At 43.1% G+C, this 23696-nt stretch overlaps 1 protein-coding gene across 12 annotated transcripts in view; it reads right to left on the reverse strand.

Annotated features, from left to right (window-relative positions):
• KLF7 (KLF transcription factor 7) overlaps positions 1 to 23696 on the reverse strand; it is a 459558-nt gene that overhangs the window by 68838 nt on the left and 367024 nt on the right. For 6 of the 12 annotated variants that reach the window (XM_063695139.1, XM_063695140.1, XM_063695135.1 and 3 more), the window contains 2 exons: positions 23087 to 23153; positions 21400 to 21639 (listed from right to left, as the gene is read on the reverse strand). The exons of 1 other annotated variant lie outside the window; for it this stretch is intronic. In XM_063695139.1, coding sequence (XP_063551209.1) covers positions 21400 to 21501 — 102 coding nt within the window. In that variant the 5' untranslated portion in view covers positions 21502 to 21639; positions 23087 to 23153. Of the gene's footprint in view, positions 1 to 21399; positions 22121 to 22703; positions 22903 to 23086; positions 23154 to 23696 lie in introns of those variants that run through there. 5 more of the 12 variants (XM_063695136.1, XM_055379495.2, XM_019022561.3 and 2 more) reach the window with 5 other exon arrangements.

Here is a 23696-nt window from a genome sequence, read left to right on the forward strand (position 1 = left end):
GGGGAAAGCATGCTTCATTAGAGTCTTAACTCAAGGGAGGCAACTGCTGTGTAAGCGCAACAGATGAATGCAATGTAGAGAGGCTCCCATAAAAACCCTGGCCCTGGTCTAGGAGTCGTCACAGCGGGGGGGAAAAAAAAAAGCATAGCTAGACTGAGCAAAGGCTGGGTGGCAGAGAGCCGTCATTTGGCACGGACTTCCAAAATGCCAGCAAGTGAAAAGTCATGTCAAGGGACTAACCTAAGGCAGAAGTTTTAAATGTGTCATATAAATGGGATGCTCCTTCAACTGCAGTCACAAATTTTAAAGCATCCACTGTCAATCATTTTTCACTCTGTTTTCTTGGGTTACCGACAAGTACCCAAATGAACACTTATAAAGTTTTTCACCAGAACGAAGTAATAGCTCTACTTCATGAAAATGACACCACCAACCCTATCCTTGTGTTCCTTCTGATTTGCCCAGGACTCCCACCCAGCTGGGTCACTGTTTCCCTCTCATAGGTCATATGACCCAAGCCAACTGCCTCTATCACCAACTCCCATGACACCCAATGAACACAGGTTGGCTCAGTCTTCCCCTTTCTTTGAAGATCTGTGCTGGTCTTTCGGTCATCCTGCCACTATCCCCAAGCAGCTTCCATATCTGTCATTTCAGGGCAGCAAATCTGCTGACATTAAAAGTAAACCAACTAAGTTTTCAAACACATCTTAATCCCCAAATCCTTCTTCCAGTCATGCAGATCAAGTAAATGTCTTATCTTTATGAAGTCGTGGTTGGCTTCAGCTTCTCCAGTTCTGGCGTTTGATTCTAGATAGAAGGTTAAGTACCCCCTGTTGCACATCAGACTTGCATCAATTCAATCCATTTGCTGTTAAAGAAGCATCACACTTCCCAGAAAGGTTTTTTTCCCCTTTAGCCACATACCAAGCCAGAATCAGACAAATGCAGCCTGAAGTATTTTTAGTTATTATTCACATTTGTCAACAGGGACAGTGACAACTCACCAGTCAGTTCTGGGGCAGAACTTAAGGAATGGAACTCTCATATCTATATTGTAAAAACAAATTGCCACCACTGATGACCATAACTACCTGCTGCTTACATGTATACAGACTTTGTTAGGAAATACTGTGCAGTAACGTATCATTAAGGCCTTACTGGCAGGCTCAGTCAAAATCTCTTATTTGACATGATTTAATATGTAACATGGAAAGACCCAATAACTTTTCCTATTCTTTACTTCACTCACTTTTTTCCAATGGAAGAAATACTACAAATACACTAAGAAAGAAGTTGAGAGTTTCTTTTAATGAACCTTTAAACAATACATCTATTCAACACTGGCAATACACCTACTATATAAAGTATGACAACTTTTTTGCTTAGCAAGATGAAAATTACAGGTAGATACATGGATGGGAAGTTATCAAACCCAAAAAGAGACTAATCATAAATGAAATACAGGTGTCTGAAAGTTGTAAGTGTTCTCAATGTCTGTTCCATTTTAGATTCCTTTTGAGTGGTAACTGTAAACTTTCAGGAAAAGTTTTTGAGAAGAACATTTTTGGGAAGATGAGTAGAAATATTCCTTGATTATGTCAGATGTGACTGTGAATGTCACTAAGGACTATTCTTTCCTGGCACCCTAATCTTTCCCTTATTTCCCAATCACAATTTAAACTTCTGTGCCTATTTATCTTCCAGGTCCACCTCTAGACTTTAAGCTCCACAAGAGCATGGGCAATGCCAGGTTCACCACTGCATCCTCAGCACCTAGCACAGTGTGTGGCACACAGAAGGACCCCAGGAAAGGAAGAAAGAGATAAGGAATGAGGAAAGGAAGGAGAAGGGTGGAGAAATTAAGTGAATGAACTAAAGAAAGAGAACCAAAAAATCACCAAAGAGAAATAAATTATAGCGATGAAATTGAGCATTCTCTAGTTCTTTCTCAAGAGTTGCAATGGTTTATTATGAACGAGTGTGACCATTCTAATGTCTTCATCCCTTGCTGATGGGTAATGGACCCTGCTTCAGCAAGGGCCAGTCAACTGCAGGACTACAAGTAAATAACATTCTGATATAAAGTGACCAACAGGCAAGTGGACAGGTGAATACATAAAGCACAAAGCCCTCTATGCAGCCAGGGTGTTTTTGAGATTCTCCTGTTCTCATCTCTTCATACATATCACCCTTCCTTCCATTGAAGCTACCATGTATGTTCCCCACATTCTCTCCATTTTCTCTTGCAGGTTACTTTGGGGGAATTCAAGACACACTAGAATTAAGCATATCTTAGATCACTCCCCTCCCCTGAGGACTCCCAGTCACTTTCTGGCCTATGCTCTTCAAGTACCAAGGCCTGGAACAATATGGCCTTGCCCCCTTCCCCTGAGTCAGACCAATATAAAGCTGTCACTGCTGCTTCCTGTCTTGCTTTCTGCACCAGACCCCTTTCCCTTGCTTTATGGGACCCTCCCCTTTACCTCCTCTGGAATATTCCCTTCTCTCAGTCTCCCTTCTCCTTAGGGGACCCTTTCTGTTGTCCTGTGTTTCCCTTGGGGATCTCCACTCCCACAAGTAAGTATCTTCCAGGATATCCTGGAAGTAAGGCTTCTGGACTTCCTTTCTTCCTTTTACTTATTCCTGCTCAAGAGAGAAAGTGGTAGCACTGGAAGAAAAAACAAAAAGAAGAAAAAAAAAACCCAGAAAAACAGAAGAAAGAGAAAACAGTGCATGGCCCATTTGTCTCTCATCCGGCCTCTTTCCTGGAGGGCTTTACTCTGCCCTCTTCCATGGGGGAAGCAGCTTGGGGCCAGAAGATGAATGCCCCACTGATGCCCAGATAGGACAGGTAGGGCACGGAGATTCCTGGCAACCTGCTATTCTATGCAACATATACTTTCCCATGGTATAAGTCAGCCCATGGGCTAGAAGGGGTTGGGCACAGGGAAGTATGGGGAAGCTAAATTGAGACTGCACTTGCCAATTGGGTATAAATCCAGTTTCATTAACAATAAAGCTGATATTTGACCTCTGTCTGGTTCCTATACCTATCTTTTCAAATAGGTTAAGAGAGGGGTGAAGTGTGGCAAATTTGTTGCTCCCATGAAAAGAACAGCAATTGTACTATAATTATAGACAGTGGTTAGTGGTCCAAATTATTGGTCCTCTTAAGATGCCTGCTGTTTTTTCAGTTAACAAATAAAATTTCAAAAAACAGAAACACAGGATAACGTAAGTGGTCCACCATTCCATCACCTAAATTGCTCTTAAAAAAATTAAAAGCAATGATCATATATGAAGGTCAAAAACATTGAAACAGAACAGAAAAGGTATAAAAAGTAAAAATCTGACTTTCTTTGCCCCCAGCACTCTCCCCTCCTTCTCCCTCAATTTGTCAAGTGCTTATATATCCTTTTATTTGAAGTGTTATGCATATCAGCATACATAATAGACACTTTTATTCCTTCTTTTTTTCCCTCATTTACAGAAGATAATTGGCTTTTCATTTTAACAGCTGAAAGGCCCCAGGTGCAGAGTGGCTGGGGCGGAGGAGTCTGAAGGCTTCTATCCCCCACTCCACCCTCTGCCATGGCTCCCCTGGCCCCATAAAGGTTTCACCCCTCTTTTCTAGGTGTTCTTACAACCACACCCACCCAATTCCCTCTGAGAAAGTGGCTCAAAATAAAATACGTCTTAGGATAGCTACATGAGATGGCGCCATTGGGAGAAGCTGGCGAAGCTCCTGTGTAACACGATACGCTGGATACTAACACCAGCCCCTCGCCTCGGTGTCTTCGATGGGTTCTGCTGGCCAAAGTTGTAACATCAGCCAGTTCTTGAAATGTTTTAGGATGTGTTTGATTTTCTTTAAAAGACAAAACCATGTTTTCCAATAAAGCAAACTGCAGTGAACTTGGAATGTTACCACTTGATCTGAAGCATTTTTTTTTAATAGTTAAGCTTCTATCCGCTTTTTAAAAATCAAAACTAAACCTTAAAAGTACATAAATATTTAATTCCACAGAGAAAGGTATGGCTCTCCAGATGGGGAGTCTGTCCAATTCATGATCTCAAGCATTTTATGGCAACACTTCCCTGTAAATCATATTGGTGGCAAAAATCCAGCTGCATACTCAAGTGTTTTGTCACATTCCTGATCCCAGAATTTAATTTCTCATGTGGAAGTTTGAGCCAAAGGTATGTCCCAACAAATCCCTACAGAGGTTGGTTGAGAGGCTGACATTCCTGTCCCTCTTCACCTTCACTTACTCATGGAAGTCTGGGGCCAGGGCAAATGGAAGCTGTAAGCTTCAGGGACCCACTCGACTTGACCTAGGGTCTACCCAGTCAGGCACAGCAAGAGAGGCTCCTCCCAAGCCACCATGCAGTACTGCTTCCCATGGTCATTCTATATGCAAGCTTTTGCTTTGAATGGATGTATAAAGACAAAGCTACTCAACCCAAAAAGATAGTAATGAGCAAAAATCCTGGTAGCCTAGTGATCAGATCCAGCCTACAATGGTTTTTTTTGACATATATGCTACTTTCATTTTGCCCGTATTTTTTTTAAATCAGGGGACTTCAAATAAAAATTCAGATTTGTAGCTTCTCTTGAAAAACCAAAAGATCTGGCAACAGGTTCTGCAACTCTCTTGAGCAGCATTTGGCTGGAGATGAATGGCAACTGCCCCTTCAGATAGGGTCTATACTTTCTATGTCACCACAGTTCCCACCACTCTCTAGTGCCTTATACTGTGCCTGCCTCACTCACTGACATTACCAGGATGACTCCCAGGGGCCATCTTTATGACTCCTGCTCTCTGACTTTTCCTTTGCCAACGTCTGCTTTGGGGGCAGGGATCTCCTATCACCCCTCCACCCTCACCTGATTCCCCATTCTCTAAATTCTTGGTGCCCTTAATATATGATATACCCAGTCATTACCTGTGTCATCTACTGTCCTTCCTTTTGTTCAAGACAACAAAAACAAAGGAATGTCTCCTTACAGCCAACTCTGTGTTCCACCTAAAGGACACAGTTTCCATCAGCTCTTAGGGACTGATAAATCTGTCTTTTCCCCAGTCCCACCCAGTCATGTTGATTTCATAGTCAATAATAAGAAACTGCTGTGTTTTCTTTTTGGCGATGATCTTCAATAATTTTCTGAGGAGAAAAAATTAAAAATCTGTTAAAAGCAACACCCCCACTCAGCGCTGTCACTCTCTCTCCAGGAGGCTCTGACTTTGTCTTCTAGACTAGCCATACATTTTTCTAGCACTTATCACTTCTGAGGTTCAGCAGGGGTGCCAGACTAACATAGAGAAAGGGGCCTCCTGGGCCCATACCCCAGGCTTGCCCATATCTGCTCTACTGGCAGCACTGTTAGTAGTCCAAGAAATCTCTGATGATCCATCCCGGCTGACTCCTGTGCTCACACTCTGCTCAGCGGTGGTGCTGTCCACTGTTGATAAGGCACTCCTGCCACAGTTTTGGCAACAGGAAGACATCGGGAGAGCCTCTCACAGACAGAGCTGCAGATATGCCTTCATTTCAACCAGTACTCTAGGTAAGGCAGTATGAGAGTACAGCTTTGTACCTGACACCTGGGCTCCCCAATCCTTGTCAGTATGGCACCTGTCTTAAGCAGGATGTAAATCTCAACATATTCATTTGAAGAGTTCACAGGGGCTTGGCCAACAGTCAATGTGGTCCTCGGGTCTGAGTTCAACCTTCCTTCCAAGCTGCAGTAACCTTCTACCAACTTTATCCTGGGCTAGGACAAGAGTCTGCATCTCCAAGAGCAACATACTGCTCTGTCATTCTGACCCCAGTGTGCCATAAACTAGGAGGCTTCCATGGACGTAGACACATAGGTAAGTCCAGGACTTCCTATCCAGGTAAGTCCCCATCTTCTTATTAACAACATGTGACAGTGTATTGTTAATGAGTCACTGTAGCCACACAGACGTCTACTTTCAGAAGCAAATAGTCCCCAGAATTCTCAGTTTTACCCAAAACCCAGACTTCCTTCATCCCTGAATACCACTACCACCCTCCCCCACAACCACACACACATACACACATATACAAATGCACATGATTGTTTCATGAATGTGGTAAAATATAATTGTTAAGAATGTATTTTAAAAAATAAAGAGAAGCATATTATATCTATCCAATAGTTATACAATACTGTATTCCACAGACTAAGTTTACTTCGCAAAATTTAGCTTAAAGCAAACACACATGAATACACACGAAATAAATTACAAAGTTTTACGTCCCCATTTAGACAACCAGTAGGAAATTTTTCAAAGTACCACCATTCAAGTAACATCCCCACTGGAACAAATAAAAAGTCACTAAGTTCCTGCTCGGAAAACTGAATAGAAATCATAAAGAGGAAGAAAGCCAACAAGAAGTAATAGTTTAAGGCTTGAAACAAAAGCCTCCCCCACTGCAGAATAGAACAATTACACCGTACAGCATGTAACAGTTTACAAAGAACTCTCACATCCATATAGCATTTGATTAGAGCAATCCTACTATTATAAGCCCTGCACTTCATATGGGAAATATAATTTAATAATTTGCTTTGTTTCATACTGATAAAGTCAGGACTAAATTCCAGGTTTTCTGATGCCAAATCCCTTGAATTTTCCATGACACCAGTATTTTTCAAACTTCAATTTCATTTCACCTTCACGGATTTTTACCAAATCAGCATTCCATCTGTACAATCATTCCCCTATTATTTTCATTTTTACTTGCCTCACTAAGGCATTATATATTAAGGCTGCATGTGTTTTAAATTCTTTTCCTGCAAATGTTCATTAATAGAAGATAATCATAAAATTAAAAACAACAAAATCAAAACAATATTACAAACTTTCAACCGGATGTTTGCCTGTCAAAAGCTCTGAGTGTAAGACCTGTTCTCTTTATTAAAAAAAAAAAAAAAAAAAAAAAAAAAGGAAGAAAGGAAGGGAGGGAGGGAGGGTGAAAAGGAGGGGTGAGGAGAGTTTACCAAGCCTTAGAGAGGCGTTAAAGACATGGCACCTCAAAGCTGACTGTCTCCTTGAGTTAAAAGGACTGAAAGAAAACAGCAATGGGAATAAAACTGCCTCCCGAGGTAATTCTGTGTTATCAACACTGTGCTTATGAAGCCCTGTGGAACTCAGCCCACCCTTCGACAAGCAGTTCCCTCAGCCATGTTGCACCATGCCTTGTGTTAACATGTGAATATGTTTAAAATATTGCAAGGAGGCTCACAATTCTTGAGGGCCCAATACTGGCTTGGACTTAAATAATGATCTCTGAAGCTCAGGCCAGTTATCCGCAAATTGAAGAGGTCAGCGGGGAGGGATTGGAAAGAGATGTCTAATACTCCTCAAGTTCTGATATTTGTGAAGTCCTAGTCTCTATAAATATGGGGCATAAAAAAGAGCTCCTGGGTGCAAAAGCTGGAGGAAAAAGGCAGGCGCATCTTGGGAAGGAGGATAACTGGTTTGCATTCTGGTTCTCTTTTGCAGGGAAAACTGTGCAAGGACATTCTATGACCACATAATGTCTGCCTTTCCCTTTCTTTTTCTCTCTCTTCCTTTTTAGAAATATTTTTTCAGAAATATTTTAATAGTAGCTAATTCACACAGTTAAATAGTCATTGGTTTTGAAAAATTTTACACACACACACACACACAAAATAGTAATAATCTTGGGCCTTTATTTGGCACTCAAAATTTTTTAAAAAGAGAAAAAAAGTAATCGGAGATTGGAAAAATGGAGGAACACCCAGCAGCAAGTAATTTTTTTAAATGGCTTTTTTTAATCAGGAAAAGAATGACCCTAAAAATCACCATCTGGTCAACCTAAATGATATCCTTAGTAATGTAAGGAAGCCAATATAAAAGAATACACTTTTTAAAAACACCCCTAATGTAGAATAGCATCCTAAAAGCATTAGAAAAGGAAGGCCAAGTGCCTTGCTGGCAGTATTTGAGTGCCAAGGGTAGGAAGAAAACACATTACTTGAGTCTCAGGAAAGTACTTTATTATAATACCCTGGACTTTTTCACACAAAAAGCATCACTTCCTCAGTGAAACAAGTCATATAAAATCCACTTCCACAAAAAAATAAGCAGTTAGAGTGGTTAATGGAATTCTCTACAACATACTTCTATGTCAGACTAAGAAAACTAAGAACTGGTTACATGTTTTTCTTACACACACACACACACACACACACACACACATGCGCGCACACACACACACGGAGTTTTTACTACAACTGACCAGCTGGGTCTCTGGGAGTGGCAAAAGAAACTGAGACAATAGCAGGCTTTTTTGTTAATGAGGGATGTCTGATGCGGAAAAAAAAGATTGTTTGGTATTGTCTCATTTTACTCCCACTTAGACCAAGAGGCTGCATGCTCAGGAAAATCAGAGTCAGTTTCCAAATTGGAAAATGTTACAAATACCAATAAGGAATGAACATGCTCTAGAGCAACTGCTAAGCCCGGGCAGGGGGAGGGGTGAACCAGATGGTCTTTTCCATCCCAGATTTCGATGATCTACAACAGAACCTGAATGACTAGGAAAAAGTGAGATGTGATTTGGAAATTGCTTTATAAAATAGAATCCCAAACAAAGACGCTCAACAAGGCAGAGAAATCTAAAAGCAAATGAAAATGGTTCTGGGTGAGAGCAGAAAGCAAGCCAGTTTGAGACTATGATTGATAAATAAAGCTTGTCCCCAAATCAGAACATTTTGGAGCGGAAGGTGCCTTAGAGAGATGCTAGTCACAAGCCCAAATGCATGCTCACTGGGCCAGAGATCAGAAATTAAGCGAGGTGGAAATAGTGGGGACAGGGTTAATTGAAGAGTGCACGATCTGTCTAAAAGCATTCAAATTAAAAGGAATTGAAATATGCATGCTGGCCAAATAAAACACATCTTCAAGCCAGTTCAGTCTAGGAGCTTACTGTTTGTATGTCTGATAATCTCACTGTTCCTAAATCTACCTACACTGTTCACATGAGGAAACTGAGGACTAGAGAAGTCACATCATTTGATGATAACCACAGAGCAGCGAGTGTATACAGCAAAGCCAAAGTGCTAGGATTATGTTACACACTGAGATGATGTTAAACAACAGCAAAAATAAAAATGACATTAAGCCAAAGTCCTCCGCACGCCTTTGGTTCAGGTATACTCAGTTCACATGGTTTATTCTTTTAAGAACAAATTAAATTATCATCTAGTTAAACACAAAGCTAGTGAGAACTGGGGGAAGAAATAGAGGGAGGTCGTACTAAAAAAGAAAAAACAACAACAATGAAAGGTTCAGAGTCAGACATTTTGTTTCTCAAAAACAATAGTTAAATTTATAGTTAAATTTACTGCCCTGAGTAAGACATGGCAAACAGAGCTGATTTTACAGACAGGTAAAGTGAGACACTTACAATGGTTGTATCATGGTTTATTTTGTAATATATTTTTTAAAGTTAGGTGTTCAAGTTTCCTTCTAGATGCTTCTCAAAGAGCAAAGTGAGAAAAATAACTTCCATTCCTGGTATTGGCTATTAAGAATCTTTTTTTTTTTCTTAAGTGTAATTACAGGGGAAAAAAAAACCTCAGTGAGATATATCAAGCAGTGGAAAATCTTTGCAGGAAAATCATGAAGTACAGAGAAAAAGATGAGAACATCCTCCCTTGGGGCAGCTGGAAAGAGACTAGACAAAGAATTGAAAAGTTCCTTTGGGGAGCCCACCTCCTGCTAGCCAATGGGACTTTCCTTCCCTGGTTTCTCTGTAGCTAAGAAAACACAAATATATAATCTACAGAAGGAGAGAATGCAGCCTTCACACAGGGCTGGCATCTCTGAAATAAATCTCTCCATAGGTGCTAGGCTAAACCTTAAATATGAAGATATAATCTTTTGAGTTTTATAGCAGCATATGCATGATTCTTCCCCTCCCCCATAAAACTCTCAACAGGAACAACCACATCAAATTATTGCTTTTCAGAGGCCAATTCAAAAACACCCTACTTTATCACAGAAAGAATATTCCTTATGTATGTGAGTGCTTCCATTATGTCTTATTTGAAGGGGGAAAATGAAATAAAAATCCGATCTGAGATATTTATAGATCTCATAAAACCTGATTCACTCTCATAAGCTGCAGTAAGCTCAGTCATCAGGTAAGGCAGAAATGGCATGTGTAGTAACCGGCACTGTATTATGTTATATATGCCTAATTCTGGCTCTTAAAAAAAATAACTGCATGCTAGAAAAACATAAGATACGTAAGTCATAAGTCAGACTGGACAGAAAGAAAGGGGAAGAGATTGGACATTTGCATGAACAAGCCAAGCAAATTCTAAGGATTCAAACTAGGCCCAGTTTCCGGGCACAAAGGGTATTGCTAGTCCTCCTCCAGTTCCAAGCACAAATTACTTAATGAGAGTTTCTCTTGTGGATGGATAAAAGGTATACCATATCCAATGCCCAGCATTCCGCTTTCCCCTGCCTTCCATCATTTATTGTCTCTTGGGCATTCCAGGCTCACTGGGATCTTCAAGACACGAAAGACACCACTGAGAGAGAGAGCATTGTGCCTCTGTGTATTATTGTTGAGAGGAAAATGGGGAAGGAAAGAGCATTTGTTGAGTGGATGTTATGTGCCAGACACTAGGTCAGAGAGCTGATTCTTATCAGGAATTAAGAACTCCACAAATGACAAACAAGACTCAGAGATGTTAAGTGACTTTCTCAAGGTTCCACCTCTGCTTGATTTCAAATCCTTCATGTAATTTGTCTACTATGAAACACTGTGACCTTAAAAGTGCCTCGCACAGTCCAGTCCTTTTACAGATAAGAAAACCAAAGCCCAGAAAGAAGACAGACCAATGAACTACTGGAATCCATACTGGGCCACTGACTGCCAGGTCACGACCTTTGGCTTCTGCCCTAATGTCTCCTACCTAAAGAGCAGTCAGTATAGATGTAACAATTAAGAGTGCTGGGCCCTGCTGAGGCTTGGATCCCAGCTCAAATACTTCCAAGCTGTATGATTTTAAGCAAGCCATTCAATACCTCAAATCTCAGCTTTTCCATCTGTAAAATGGGGATAAATAGAATATGCATTTCATAGAGCTGCTGTGAGCATTCATTGAAATGATGGATACAGGTGCTCAAATGAGATCATCTTTAGGAAGTGTCTGATACATATGAGACAGTACTATGATGGTTATTTTTATGACAGGAAGATTAGCCAAGTGGAAAGAGGGAAGAGAAAATTTATTCCACCAATGGTTTTTTGCAACTCATTTGTTTTGCAGCCACAGTAAGACAACTTGCTTAAGCTTCCTGTGCCCCAATTTTCTCACCCCTGAATGGGAAATTCTGTAATATCTGTCTGCTCCCTAGTTACAGAAAGAATGTGCCAATGACAAAAGACCAGGAGCAAAACACCCTGAGCCCTTCAGAACAAAAGCTCAACACAGATGTTTGTTAGATTCTCATATGCAAACATGAAAAGACCCATCACAGAGGAAATCATCTCTGGATCCGTATTAAAGAAAAGCAAGAACCTTGAGAAGGGGAGGAGAATGTACAAATTAGGGCTGAACAATCTTGGAAGAAATGAAGTCGACTCAGGTCTGACCTTAAGCAGCATCTCATCACTCTCAGGGGAATCAGTTCTGCATAGGGCCTCACAGAAGACATCCTTCAACACCATAGTCAGAAGCTGCACTTCACTAACATGGTCTGTAGTGCCCATATGAACAAAGGCTAAAAGCTCAAAAGGCAGGGGTGTTGGGGTGGAAAGAATCTATTTCCACTCCTTTGTATGCTGAGCAAATTTGCCGCCTCTCCAAAAATAAGCACCAATGTTATGACCACTCCATTGAATTCCTGCTAACTCGGCTCTGGAAGGTGAATGTGAGAACGGGGTCAAGAGCAGGTGGGCACTCCCTCGCAGGGCAATTGCTCCACGGCTAATTGCCGTTTTCACAGCTGGGTTGAGCTTTCCAAAAGGCATCCTTCAACCCTGAGCTCTGAGCTCCTCTCCTGATGTTCTCTCTTGCCAACCATACCCCCATCAAAGACAGTTTACAGATGAAAGGATGTAGCTACAGGACATACAATTTTGCAAACATCACAGTTTGAAAAAGAGGCGTTTCTAAGGCTTCTTTGTGAAGATCACCACACGCCCACAGTCATTACCACAGGAGCTAAGCCTTCTATGGGTGTGAAGGCAGCCTCCTTGCCGGAATGTCCTCAGCAGCAATTCTTCCACAGTTTATTTTTGCTCCTCTTACTAGAAAGATGGATCCTTTGAAATTCTTTATAAACAGAGTCTACTTCCAAACACTGTGGTTGGTCAGTAAGAAAATGGAGAGCTGCTACCTAATGCCTCTCCAGCATCATCCAACGATGTACATGCATGCATCCAGCCCTTTCAAACCATGGAGCAGGCTGAGGTGAGTGGAAAATCATGGCCAAGGGCCTACTGAGAATGAATTATTTGAAACCCAGCAAGGCTGGAGTTTAAAGCCCAACACCACAAAGTTTCCTAATATGGAATTTGACCAGGTTAAGCAAACTCCTGATGGGTCACAGGAAATGTGAGCCAAACAGACTGCCTTAGACACTTTAGGGTGAGGGAAAGCAAAGCAAGAAGGATGAAACAACACTTGGGCAGCTGCTATTAACAAAAGTGCCAGATGAAGCACATCCACCAGCATGATCCTGTTTTACTATAAACCTCTGGTCCGTGTGGATTCCAAATCACACAAGTCATTAAATATTTCAATATAACCCCGACTCTGATATATCATTAAACCCTCTATACACCAATGGCTCAATGCCTTGGCTGCATACTGGAATTGCCTGAAAGCTTTACAAACACTGATGCCTGGGTCCTTCCCAAAGAGATACTGATTTTATTGGTCTGGGGTGCAGCCATGACTGAGAACCACTGAAAAAGGCATAGTCAAATCTTAAGTCATAGTCATAACATGCTCCTCAAATAACTATCGAATGCCCACAGTGTGCAAAGCTTTCTAAGAAGCAGGTGATACATTAAAAGTTGACTACCAAAACTATACGCAAGGCATCAACTCCTTAAAGCATAAACTTAACAAGAAAAATGACACAACAGAAAAGTAAAAAAAAAAAAGAAAAGCTTTATTATAACTCAAAACTGTAAAGCATCACGGGGAAGTAAAAAGCTCTGCACAACAGTATGGAAATCATAGCAGTTACAGTTGGCTGGTAGCAAGGGCGGGAGTTTGGCACCCATTTGAAAGTTAAGGGATGGGTGGAACTTGGACAAAGAAAACCAGGAAGGGGAGAGGGAGGAAGAGGAAAAAGGCTAAAGGAAACAACAAAAATAAAGACAGAAGCAGGAAAAGCATAGTCACTTAATTTGGATGGCATTTACTACATGTGAAAAGGGGGGAAACTTGCAAATATTATGTAGACCCAGTCTTGGAACATCCTGACTCTTGGAAGTTTGGCCTCATGCTATGTATAAGAGGGAGCCATGAACAGTTTGAAAGCAGGCCACCTGGGGTGATGGTGGCAAAAAGGCAAGTCCAGGGAGGTGACAGGGATTGTGGCAAGGCAATGGCCAAGGGTGCCATCCATGACAGGCTGATGCTAAAGCACCTCAGAAGCCAAGTCAGTGGGATTTTTCAACTAATTTTAGACTTCCGCTAATTAGATCTTTTCACCTAATTTTTTATTAGATTCAAGAAAAAGAAAGGAGTTACAATGACTAGAATGTCAAACCTAGATCATGAGATGAATAATCACATTATTAAAAGAAATAGGGAAGCCAGGAAAAAGGAAGCCGTCCGTGGAAGAAGTTGATGAGTTAGGGGTTTAGGACATATTCAGCTGAAGTGATGGTAGAACAACCCCAAAGCCCATCTTGCTTGTTGCTTATTTCTGGTTAGAAAAAAATGAGGGCCTGAAACCCAGGGAAATATCTGGAGGTGGAGATGTAGAGTATAGCTGTGAGGAGATGAAGAAGCCCTGAACTGGGAAGGAGATTTTAACCTCTAAGATGTTAGAGGTGAAAGAGATCTGTGAGACACATTCCGGGAGAGAACTTTCACCATCACAACTACCAATTCAAGGAGGCAGGGAAGGGCAAAAAGTAACTGGGGAAAAACTGGGGCAAAAAAGTCAAGTGAGCCTTCCATGGACAATGGTAAAAATTAGGCCTACTTTATCCATCAGACCTCAAAAGACTTTTTGAAAAACCTCTCAGAGGTTGAGTTTCTTCACTACTGCTTATTACAACCCTCTCAAGAATTTAAAAACATTTAAAAAGATTTTCATAAACTGGTACACGGGTTGCTGGTAAAGTTTCAGGCACTCTCTTTGTTGGTGAGGTGTCAGAAACAAAGCAATTTCACGTTTGTTGCTTTCTACTTCCATCTAGTTCTATATTCCATCCAACCCCCTACCTACCACATATGCCCCACTGCATACCCTTCATACTCCCGCTCCATTTGTTATTATTTAAATGACAATAATTTTTATAAGACTCAAGTTATAATTTGGGGCTATTTTTTCGGTACAGTGTATATTTTCCAATTTACCACACATTAAAAGTGGAAAAAGAATCAAATTACACAAGTAAGACTTCTCCAAAATATTCAATAACTTGTTCTAGAACCTAGCCAATCCCAAAATTCCATGAACCAGTAGTCTTAAAAGTAAAAAGGGAATTTTCTTGCCTCCTTTGAAGGCAAAAAAGAAAGAGAAAAGAATCAGAAGTGAGTCAAGGTATATTCAGGTGACAGAAAGCAAGTAAACTGGTCTGGGCATCTGAGAGTCCTGGGCCCTGAAACCATCAGTGTTAATAAGCTGTGTGACCTTGGAGAGTGCAATGCCTCAACTGGCTTTAACAATCACTTAGTTCAACCCAGTATTTTAGAGTTGAGGAAACCAAGACCCTTTCAAGATTTGAAATTCTGAGATTCTATGTTCCTCGCTTTGGTACAAGGCTGAGAACCTGACTTTCAAAATGACCCTCAGGAAATGTCAATACACCCACATTCAAAAATAGATATCGCATATGGCTCTACGTTAATTATTTTAATTACCTCTAATCATTTCCGAATGGCACAGACATGGGCACTGTTTCCTGGCCATTATGGACATGTGTATTCACATTGTATACTCATCTGCCCTAAAAGTATCCAGCCCACAACATGACATTAGCTGAAAGCTTTTTCACAACAGAACTTAGTAAATCTCAAGCATGTTTTATAAACAAGGTTGGAACTATGTGGGTAATACAGATACGCACAGGTCAGTGTTCCAACACAGAACTGAATGTTTCTTTCTTTCTTTCCTTCTTTCTGGCACTCATGCTCTATTCTGTTTAACTTAATTTCGAACATGCTTTCTCTGCCTTACTACAGTCAAGCTCCTAGAGGGCAGATTCTATATCCAATTCAATTTTGCATTGCCCAAATACAGTATTATGCACATAAAAAGGGCTTAAGGAATGAAGTATTTACTGTGGAATATTTTCTATACTTGAATATAAACAACAAAAATCCCACAAGGTGTGACTAGGTCCATCTACCAGCTCAATGAAGAATGGCATCCCCCTGAAATCAGAAGTCACTCGCACCTCATTTGGGCTGATACTAGACTCAGATCTCAAGGCTACTGCAAACGCTCGGCTGTAACATTTATATATCAAGCATGTGGTACCGCTCGAATGGAGGGGGGATGCACATGAGTTGTTTAAACGGGACCAAGTTCTTAGGGTCACACCAAATACCCCAAGAAGGAAAACTAAAGGGATGTAGGGTGGTAGAAATAATTCTGCCAATTAGCAGGAACTAATCTGGGCAAGGTGGGGCACAGCAAAATCACGAACAATCTTAGGTAAAAGCATGTCCCAGTAATGGCAACATTTTGTTTATTTGGGGAATTTTAGATAGAATAAGGATATGTATATTCTACAATGAGTATACAGAGAGGAGTGTTTTTTAACTTGTCAATGTTACATGTAACATGAATAATTGGACACTATAATTTGTTTCACCAACTTTAACACTATTAGTAGTTGAGTTTTCTAATCACTGTACTTGGTAAGATTCGGCATTTTGGGGTTAAAACATTCCGCCCCCCTACCCCCAATCGTTTATGCTAAGCAAGCAGTCAGTTGATTTGGGAGAACAAAGGGACTTCTGGACAGAGGAAACCTCTGCCCCTCACCCTCTGGCACCATTCAAGTTAAGGTGGGGAGCTGTCCTAAACTTTCAGCAAATCGCAGTTCTAACACATATGCTAACTGATATATCGAGTGAACTGGAATCACAGAGCCATTTTCTGCATTTGCCAGTCGTGGGGTCCAGCAAAGATAATTAAAAGCCCATTGCACAATACTATAAAATGAAAAGATAAGGGGTATCCACCGACCCCGTCTGGAATCAGACCAGCTATCCTATCAACTTGAACCAGATGGGACTGGCCAGAGGAAATTGTATTCTTCTTTCCTCAACAGGCACAGAGAGCAATTAAAGAAGATTGCAATGTCTTCTTGTACTCCAAAAGTTAAAACGCAAGAATTCTCTGAAGAGAGTAGAGTGTGAAGATTCATAAAAGAATGGCTATTAAAGGCCCCATTAGGACCCTCTCTGAACTATCTCCATTTAAGTAGAGAGGCAAATTAGCCCCCACTGGCATTTATGTTTAGAATGGGCTGGCAGAAAGAAGCAGCCCACATTTGGATGCTTAAGGTCTCTGACATACCCATACATAAATCATTTCAGGGCATGGCTGTCATATTGCATCTTCTGCTCTGCCTTTTAAATGGATGGGACCCCAACATCCCATTCTCCTCAGGGTAAGGAGTGGGGGTGGGAAGTTAATGGAGAACAAAGAATAGTGACCTCCTTTTCCCCCTACTAAGGACAGATGTAGTAAAAAATAACTGCATTATAATGTTTGCCCACTTTAAAATACCAAACTGCAAACAGGTAGACCGAATGATAATGTTTGAAGCCCCTAAATCTACACAAAGATGTGTCTATTAAAGGAACATGGAAATGAATCTATTAAAGGCTAAGTGTGTGATTGATTGCAGTCACATGTGCTTTCATTTGTAGAGTTACATCTATTTAGTGATTGCATCTTCATAAAGATCAATTCTGGGTAACGGGCAGTTATATTTTTATTTCATCTACCAAGTTGCTGTTTCAAATAAAGAAACAGATTTACAGTAACTGAAGAACACACAAATCACATACAAAAAAAAACAGTTATTTTATCCTTTCAGTGTGGCTAGCAAGGCTCCTTTGTGTCTACAAATTTCCCTGGGTGGTGCTGTTGCCAAGAAATTCTAATTCATGACAAGGTTATCTGCGAATTGGGGACTGAGGCAAACCTGCGGATGGACAGACCCTACAGTTTGCTTTGTTTTCCTGGCTGATATAGCACCTGGCGGCCCAGGCCTGCAGAAGGAAGTGCAAAGGCAAGATCTTCACATAAAAGGAGAAGCAATGTGGCTCACAGACCAAATCCCATCCCTGGTACCATGAGGCTGTTCTTGGAATGCAACCATTTCTGTAGGTTTTCCCCTAGAGATTCCTTATACCAAAGGCCCTCATAAAAAGTGTTTCAGGGTGCCTGAAACCAAGATGAAATTGCAGTGTTATGGGGACACTTTAGTCCTTACAGTAGCCAAGTATGCCATTAGTTTAAAACAATAGGGGAATGGGGGAGGAGAGAAGAATGTTCTATGATTTATTTATTTGTTTCCAGTAGCAGTGGAAAATTTTCTCTGAGCAAAGAGAGGCCTGAAACTGACCCCATCTGCCAATTATGAATCAGCATTAACAACAAACATAATTCCATAAGACTTTTCAAGCAAACATGCGATGCTCCTCAATGACACGATGCAAAGCTAAGTCCAAATAAGACTTAGATCATCACTGCTTGACCTGCACTCATGAAATAGCAGACTAGAGATAAAACACATAAAAGTTCTAAAAGTCTTTGTATATTCAAGAAGAAAATAAAAGTATTGTATCAAATTCTTTTTATTTTCCAAGCCAGCAGTGTGTCTAAAAAAAAAGATTATGATTTCTATTGGCAAAAAAAGTCATGAATGAGTTTCCCTTTACCCATAATCAAGTGGTACCCCATAAGAAACTCTGGTTTCTGTCCTACCCTTGACCTTTTCCTACTTTTGCTCAGACAGCTCTTGGAAATTTTCCTACAAGTTTTCAAAGCGCTTAAGGCTGGTAGTCTTAAGAATTGCGCGTCAGCTGAATTCTATAATAGACCACATAAGCACAGTGTAATTTACAGTTATATGACAGGCAGAAAGATGATGTTACTTGGGCCGAGAGCTTAAGTATGCAGTTAGAGCCCAGGAATGGAGAGCTGTTAATGTGTGATGTCCATTTGGATTTTAGAATTATACCAGCAACGATTATTTTCAGACTTGGAGCTATGTGGCTAAGGCATCATTGCCAGAAAATCCAATGTCAAAACGAGGATCTCCGTGATGGGAGGGAGCCCTGCCACAGTCAGTGACTTTGTCACAGGCTCACTGACTATTAAGCAGGACAATTATCCCATATCCTAAGTTTAAAATAAAATCCCCAAATCGTTTATCTTCAATTTTCAAACGTAAAAATGTTCTTGAGTTTATCATCGAAGCCACTCTTTCTCTAGAAACCAAGTCAGATTATCAGAGTCTCCACATTTTGCTCATCTCCACGAGCCCAGGTACATTGTTCACTTTAAGAAGAACATCTAATAATTACTCCTCATTTGACCTCTAAAATCTGATTACCCCAGAGCATAAAGAAACTTCTTCCTGTCTGGGGTTCTTTGCAGAAACCCTGTTGAGCTGTTTTGAGCAAAAGTGTCTCAAAATTTCATTATCCGATAGTTGATTTGGAACTAACAGTTGCATATCACCATCACCACCCCTCATACTCAGAAGCAGCAAGACGGTTTTGGGAGGGGGAAGAAGGAAGGGATAGAGGTTAAAGGTTTTGTCATCAGTGTAAACCTATGGTCCTAGTCGCCTTTATATAGAGCAGTTGTGATTACGGAGTCCAGAACATAAAGCTCACTGGAGTGATATATTGTTTACTAGTGCTTCCCCACAAGCTATGCATCAGCATTGGCTATAAGCATGACGCTGAATAAGTTGGCTAAGGGCTTTAAGGTGAGAGTGGCTGGCAGTTGGAGAGGGTTAAGGCAAAAAATGAGGGGGTTCCGAGGGGTGAAAAATCCTTTGCCTGTAGAAACTAAACTAGAGCTTCCCTGAATGGGGAGGAGGCAGAGGAGCAGGGGGAGGAGGGGAGAAGGAAGAGCAGAGATGGGCTTCTTAGGAAACAATAGATCTAATACATCCTCTAATTGTCAAACCGATGATGTTTCTTTGCAGATCTAGAGTTTGTCCTGGATGGTCTAGCCAGATCTAGAAAAGCAGGTTTCCTGTGAAGAGACCTTCCTCCAAATCTGGCTTTACTACTCTGAAAACTTGAACCAAAACAAAGTTGCATGATTCATCAGTAGGGAACGTTCTAACAAATAAAGCCAACTTTCTTCCTTCTAACACTGCTTAACAGTCACAAACAAGGGCTGCCTTGGGCAGGCTGACTAAATCAACAGATTCCCTTCTCTAACCTGTCTAGACAGTTGTTAATATGCAACCGATTCCATACCAGTGGGCTGACAGTGTGAAATGAAGGCTATTTCAGAAGATTTTGGTTTAATTAGCATTGGAAATAAAAGGAAGAAAAAGATCCAGTGAGACCCTTCATGAGATACACTCTCGTTAAGGATAACGAAAAGGATGCATTGAAGAAAGACTTTATACTAAAAATATGTGAACTGTATATGTGTTTACAGAGAGACAGAGTCAAGCATCTGCTAGCGTCCTTGGACAAGAATGCATGTGTGGACACACAGACACCAGACGCCAATACCTGGAGGAAAACTCACAGCCTCTGACCAGAAGTGAACTAGCAACAATGGTACAGTTAAAGGATCCGCCTTGCCACTCAGCTCCTTATACGAAAAGCCAAACCTCTTTTGCTAAAGCAGAGACTGTTACATCTCAGCCTCAAGGTGGCAAATCCTGCTTTGGATCCCGGCAGAGGAAATTCAGCCGTTCATTAGCCTTAACAAGCTGCTGTCACTAAGCTAAGAAATTACACGAGCAGCCACACACCGAGGCTCTCACAGCCCTCCCCCCAAGGGCAAGCGGGTTTCTCCAGGACGGACTGTACAAGTTCACACTTCCTATGTGCAAATCCGGACTGTCTTCTTGGACTTTCCATGGTGCACACTGTAGAATTTTTAAATACCCGTGTCCCCCCGCCCCCACCCACCATCTTTCCTGCAGAATGTCCCCTCAGCAGCTCCTAATCGCTGCTGAAAAAAACCACTGTTTCCGCAGCAGAGCCAGCACTTTCCACTGACCAGCACTTTCTTTATTCCACTTCACAAAGCCCAGTGAACTTGTCACCAGCCCCACTTCATCCTCCCTGGGACGGCTAGCCAACTTGGCATCGGTGCCCTTCAGCATCCTAGGAGTTTTTTAACTAGTCCTCTAAGACAAAGTCAAAGGCATGGAAGCACACATCAGCCTTTGTCCGAGGTTGTGCTGCCTAACTACAGAAGGACCCTAAACAAAAAAGAGAAACAAGGACACGCATAGAGGGTGTTCTCTTTCTGGAGGCATCACACTGGGAAAACCTACAATTCATTGTCAGCCTCAGCTACATCTTCCCGTCCTCCTTGAGTATCTTTTGTCAGTGGGCTCTTCTCTCTTTTGCCTACCTTCTCATCTCAAAATCAAGCTCCTATTCTTTATTGACACTCGCTAATTACTGAAAAACACTCCGCTTTGCTCCTGCCCACCCTCCCCCGCCCCCCATCCGATGGTCATAAGCACCAGTTGAAACAGATGAACCTGATTTCAGGTATCAAATGGGTAGAGCTCATGCATGCGAGAACGTGGTCCCTGTCAGCAATCGCTCCTAACACCCCAAACCACCTTCCCACCCGGCTCCTCCGAACCCCAGAAGTTCGGCAGGTCTCTGATAGGGGACAGCAAACACGACAACGTGTGCGCAGGGATGTGTGTTGGCGACTGAAACGCAGGCAGCTCGGACAGGCTGCTCAGCTCGGCACTCTACGAGGTTAGGGGTGGGTGGAGAGGTAAGCGCAGATGACTGTTTCAGAAAACATTTTCAACAACAGACAGCCAAAAAGGAAGAAAAAAAAATCAAACAAACAAACAAAAATTTCAACCCAGAGCCCACACCAACGCAGCCCCTGCGTCTCCGCCGCCACCACACGATTTACACAAGTAATTTAAATCATTCACCTGCTGCCAGGTCTCCTCCAGGGATGGTAAAGCTGAGAAGTAGCCGGTGTCGTGGACAAGTTGTAGCTCCTGGAATATACTATAACTAGCCAACACGTCCATGCTGCTGCTGCCGGGCAAAACGGGAGGCGAAACCCTCCCCCGAACACAGTTGGGGCTGTTTGTTTGTCAGTCTGTCTGGCTCACCCCCCAAGAAGGCAGACATCCAGTGGCCCTTTTGTTTTGTTTTGTTTCAGTCAACTAAAAAGGAAAAAAAAAAAAAATCAATGCAGGAGAGGGAGAGAGGAGGTGAGAGAGGAGCGAGTGAGTGGGGTGGATGGAGAGAGGCATCCAGCGTGTACAGTGCAGACGACTGCCAGGAAAAGGGGACTTCTCCACGGGAGTAACAATTCCCTTCCAGGGCTCTAATCACTCCAGCTCGTGGATCAGGAAGGGGGATGCAAACTCACTGACACGAAGCTGCCATCTATTTCTGCAGCGCTGTTCGCTCCTAATGCAATCTTTGCTCTTTATTTTGGGAGGTTGCATTTTTTTCTCTCGCGATCGCTTCTCTTCCCCCCCCCTCCCCTTCCCTCCCCATCCCCCACCCCATCCTTGCTAGTTTGTAGTCTTCCCCCTCCCTTTTCTCCTCCTCCTGCTCTTCCCCCTCCCCAAACTCCCTCCCTCCGTTCGGTTCTCCGCGCAGCCGTGGGATCTCTGAGGAGGGCGTCCATTAGGCCGCGTGTGACCATGTAAGGTAAACAGGGGGCTCATGAAGTCACTGAGGACCAATGGGGAGCCCGGAGCAGGGCCTGGGGCGGGGCTTGGCTCTGGCGGCGGGCGCGGATTGGCGCGCTGCGGATCTCCCTGCTGCCTTACAAGGCGGTGCGAGGCGAGCTATTTTTAGAGGGCTATATAAGGGGGCTGAGGCGGCCGCCCGGCGGCCGGGCAACACGAGCGCAAGGGACGGGGAGGGTCGTGGCGACACTCGCGCCAGCTCCCGGGACGCCGGGGCGGCTGGGCTCGGGGCTGGTCGCCGGCCTCCGACCCTCCACTAGATGCCTGGCAGAGCCCGGCGCATCCGGAGCCCGCGCCCCTCAGAGGGAAGGGGTCGCGCGTCGCCGCGGCGGCCCTGAGGCTGACGGTCGGGAGGTGAAAGTCCGGAGTGCGGGGTCAGGACGCCTCCTGGAGGGGGCGCGGCGCAGGGGGCCGCGGGGAAGCCGCCGAGGGCGCGGAGCGGGAAGGAAGGACACTGGCCACCACGCCTCCGCGTGGGCACGGGGCAGGGACCCGCGAGAGGCGGTGCCGGGGAGGTCCTCACGTACTCAAAAACAAGCAGAAAAGGCATCCAGGGCCCCTTCCCGAACTCCCCACGGGCTGCCAGGGTGCAGAGAAGAAGCGCCTGAGGAGGAAGTGCCACACAATGGGAGAGAACAAAGGGGAGCGGAGCGAGACCGCGGCCTGCGCCCGCCCCCCGCTTGCGCACAGTCCCCGCCCCGCCCCGCGGGCGCCGCCGCCGCCGCCCTCCCTCCCGCGCCTCCTTCTGACCCCAAGCGAGAGACCTGGTCGGGAGTCCGGCGGCTAGAGTTGATTGCAAGGGGCCTGTTGCTCGACTGTGCGTTAAAGAGGCTAGAGGGAGCCTAGGTAGACGTGGGGCGCAAGCTGGAGCCGGCAGCTTGCGAGGGGGCCTTTACGTGATGGGGCTCACCATGGGGTCTCCAGCGAGGTGTCTGCAGAGCTTCGATGGTGAGAGGAGGAGCTCGATTTCTCGTTTTCTGGAGTTGGGATGCAGACAGAGAGAGATCTGTTACATCTGAGATGAAAACCCTGCACAATACACGTTAGGGTTGGCCAATTGTTTGCTTGACCTTAAATGGTTAGTGTGGTTTAAGCTTCCCCAAAATGCGCTGTGAGCTGAGCTTCCACTTTTGGAATGATTGCAGAATTCGGTGCTTAAGAGATGAGAAACTTCGTTCTACCAGTAATGGAAGAAACGCTTCACCTTAATCACCCTCCTTGTCTTTCCCCTCCCTTTGACTATGTAGGACTCGATAACACAACATTTGAAAGATTCTACTCTATGAAACAAGCACAGATTGAAATTCAGTATTTGCCAAGGAATATTAAACATGAATTACTGGGATTGAGGAAAGCCTGATTTATTTACTTGTTAGTGTCTGGAATTCTGTTGGCCAGATTCATAGCATTCATTGTATGAGTATAATTGGAACATTTACTCTAATGTAGATGCAGATGCATCTGCAATTAGATGTGCAAGGACGCTGCCAGCTAACTAGCTGCACGACTTTGAGCGAATT

Source organism: Gorilla gorilla, chromosome 11 (assembly GCF_029281585.2).
Source record: "Gorilla gorilla gorilla isolate KB3781 chromosome 11, NHGRI_mGorGor1-v2.1_pri, whole genome shotgun sequence".
Classification (NCBI taxonomy): Eukaryota; Metazoa; Chordata; class Mammalia; order Primates; family Hominidae; genus Gorilla; species Gorilla gorilla.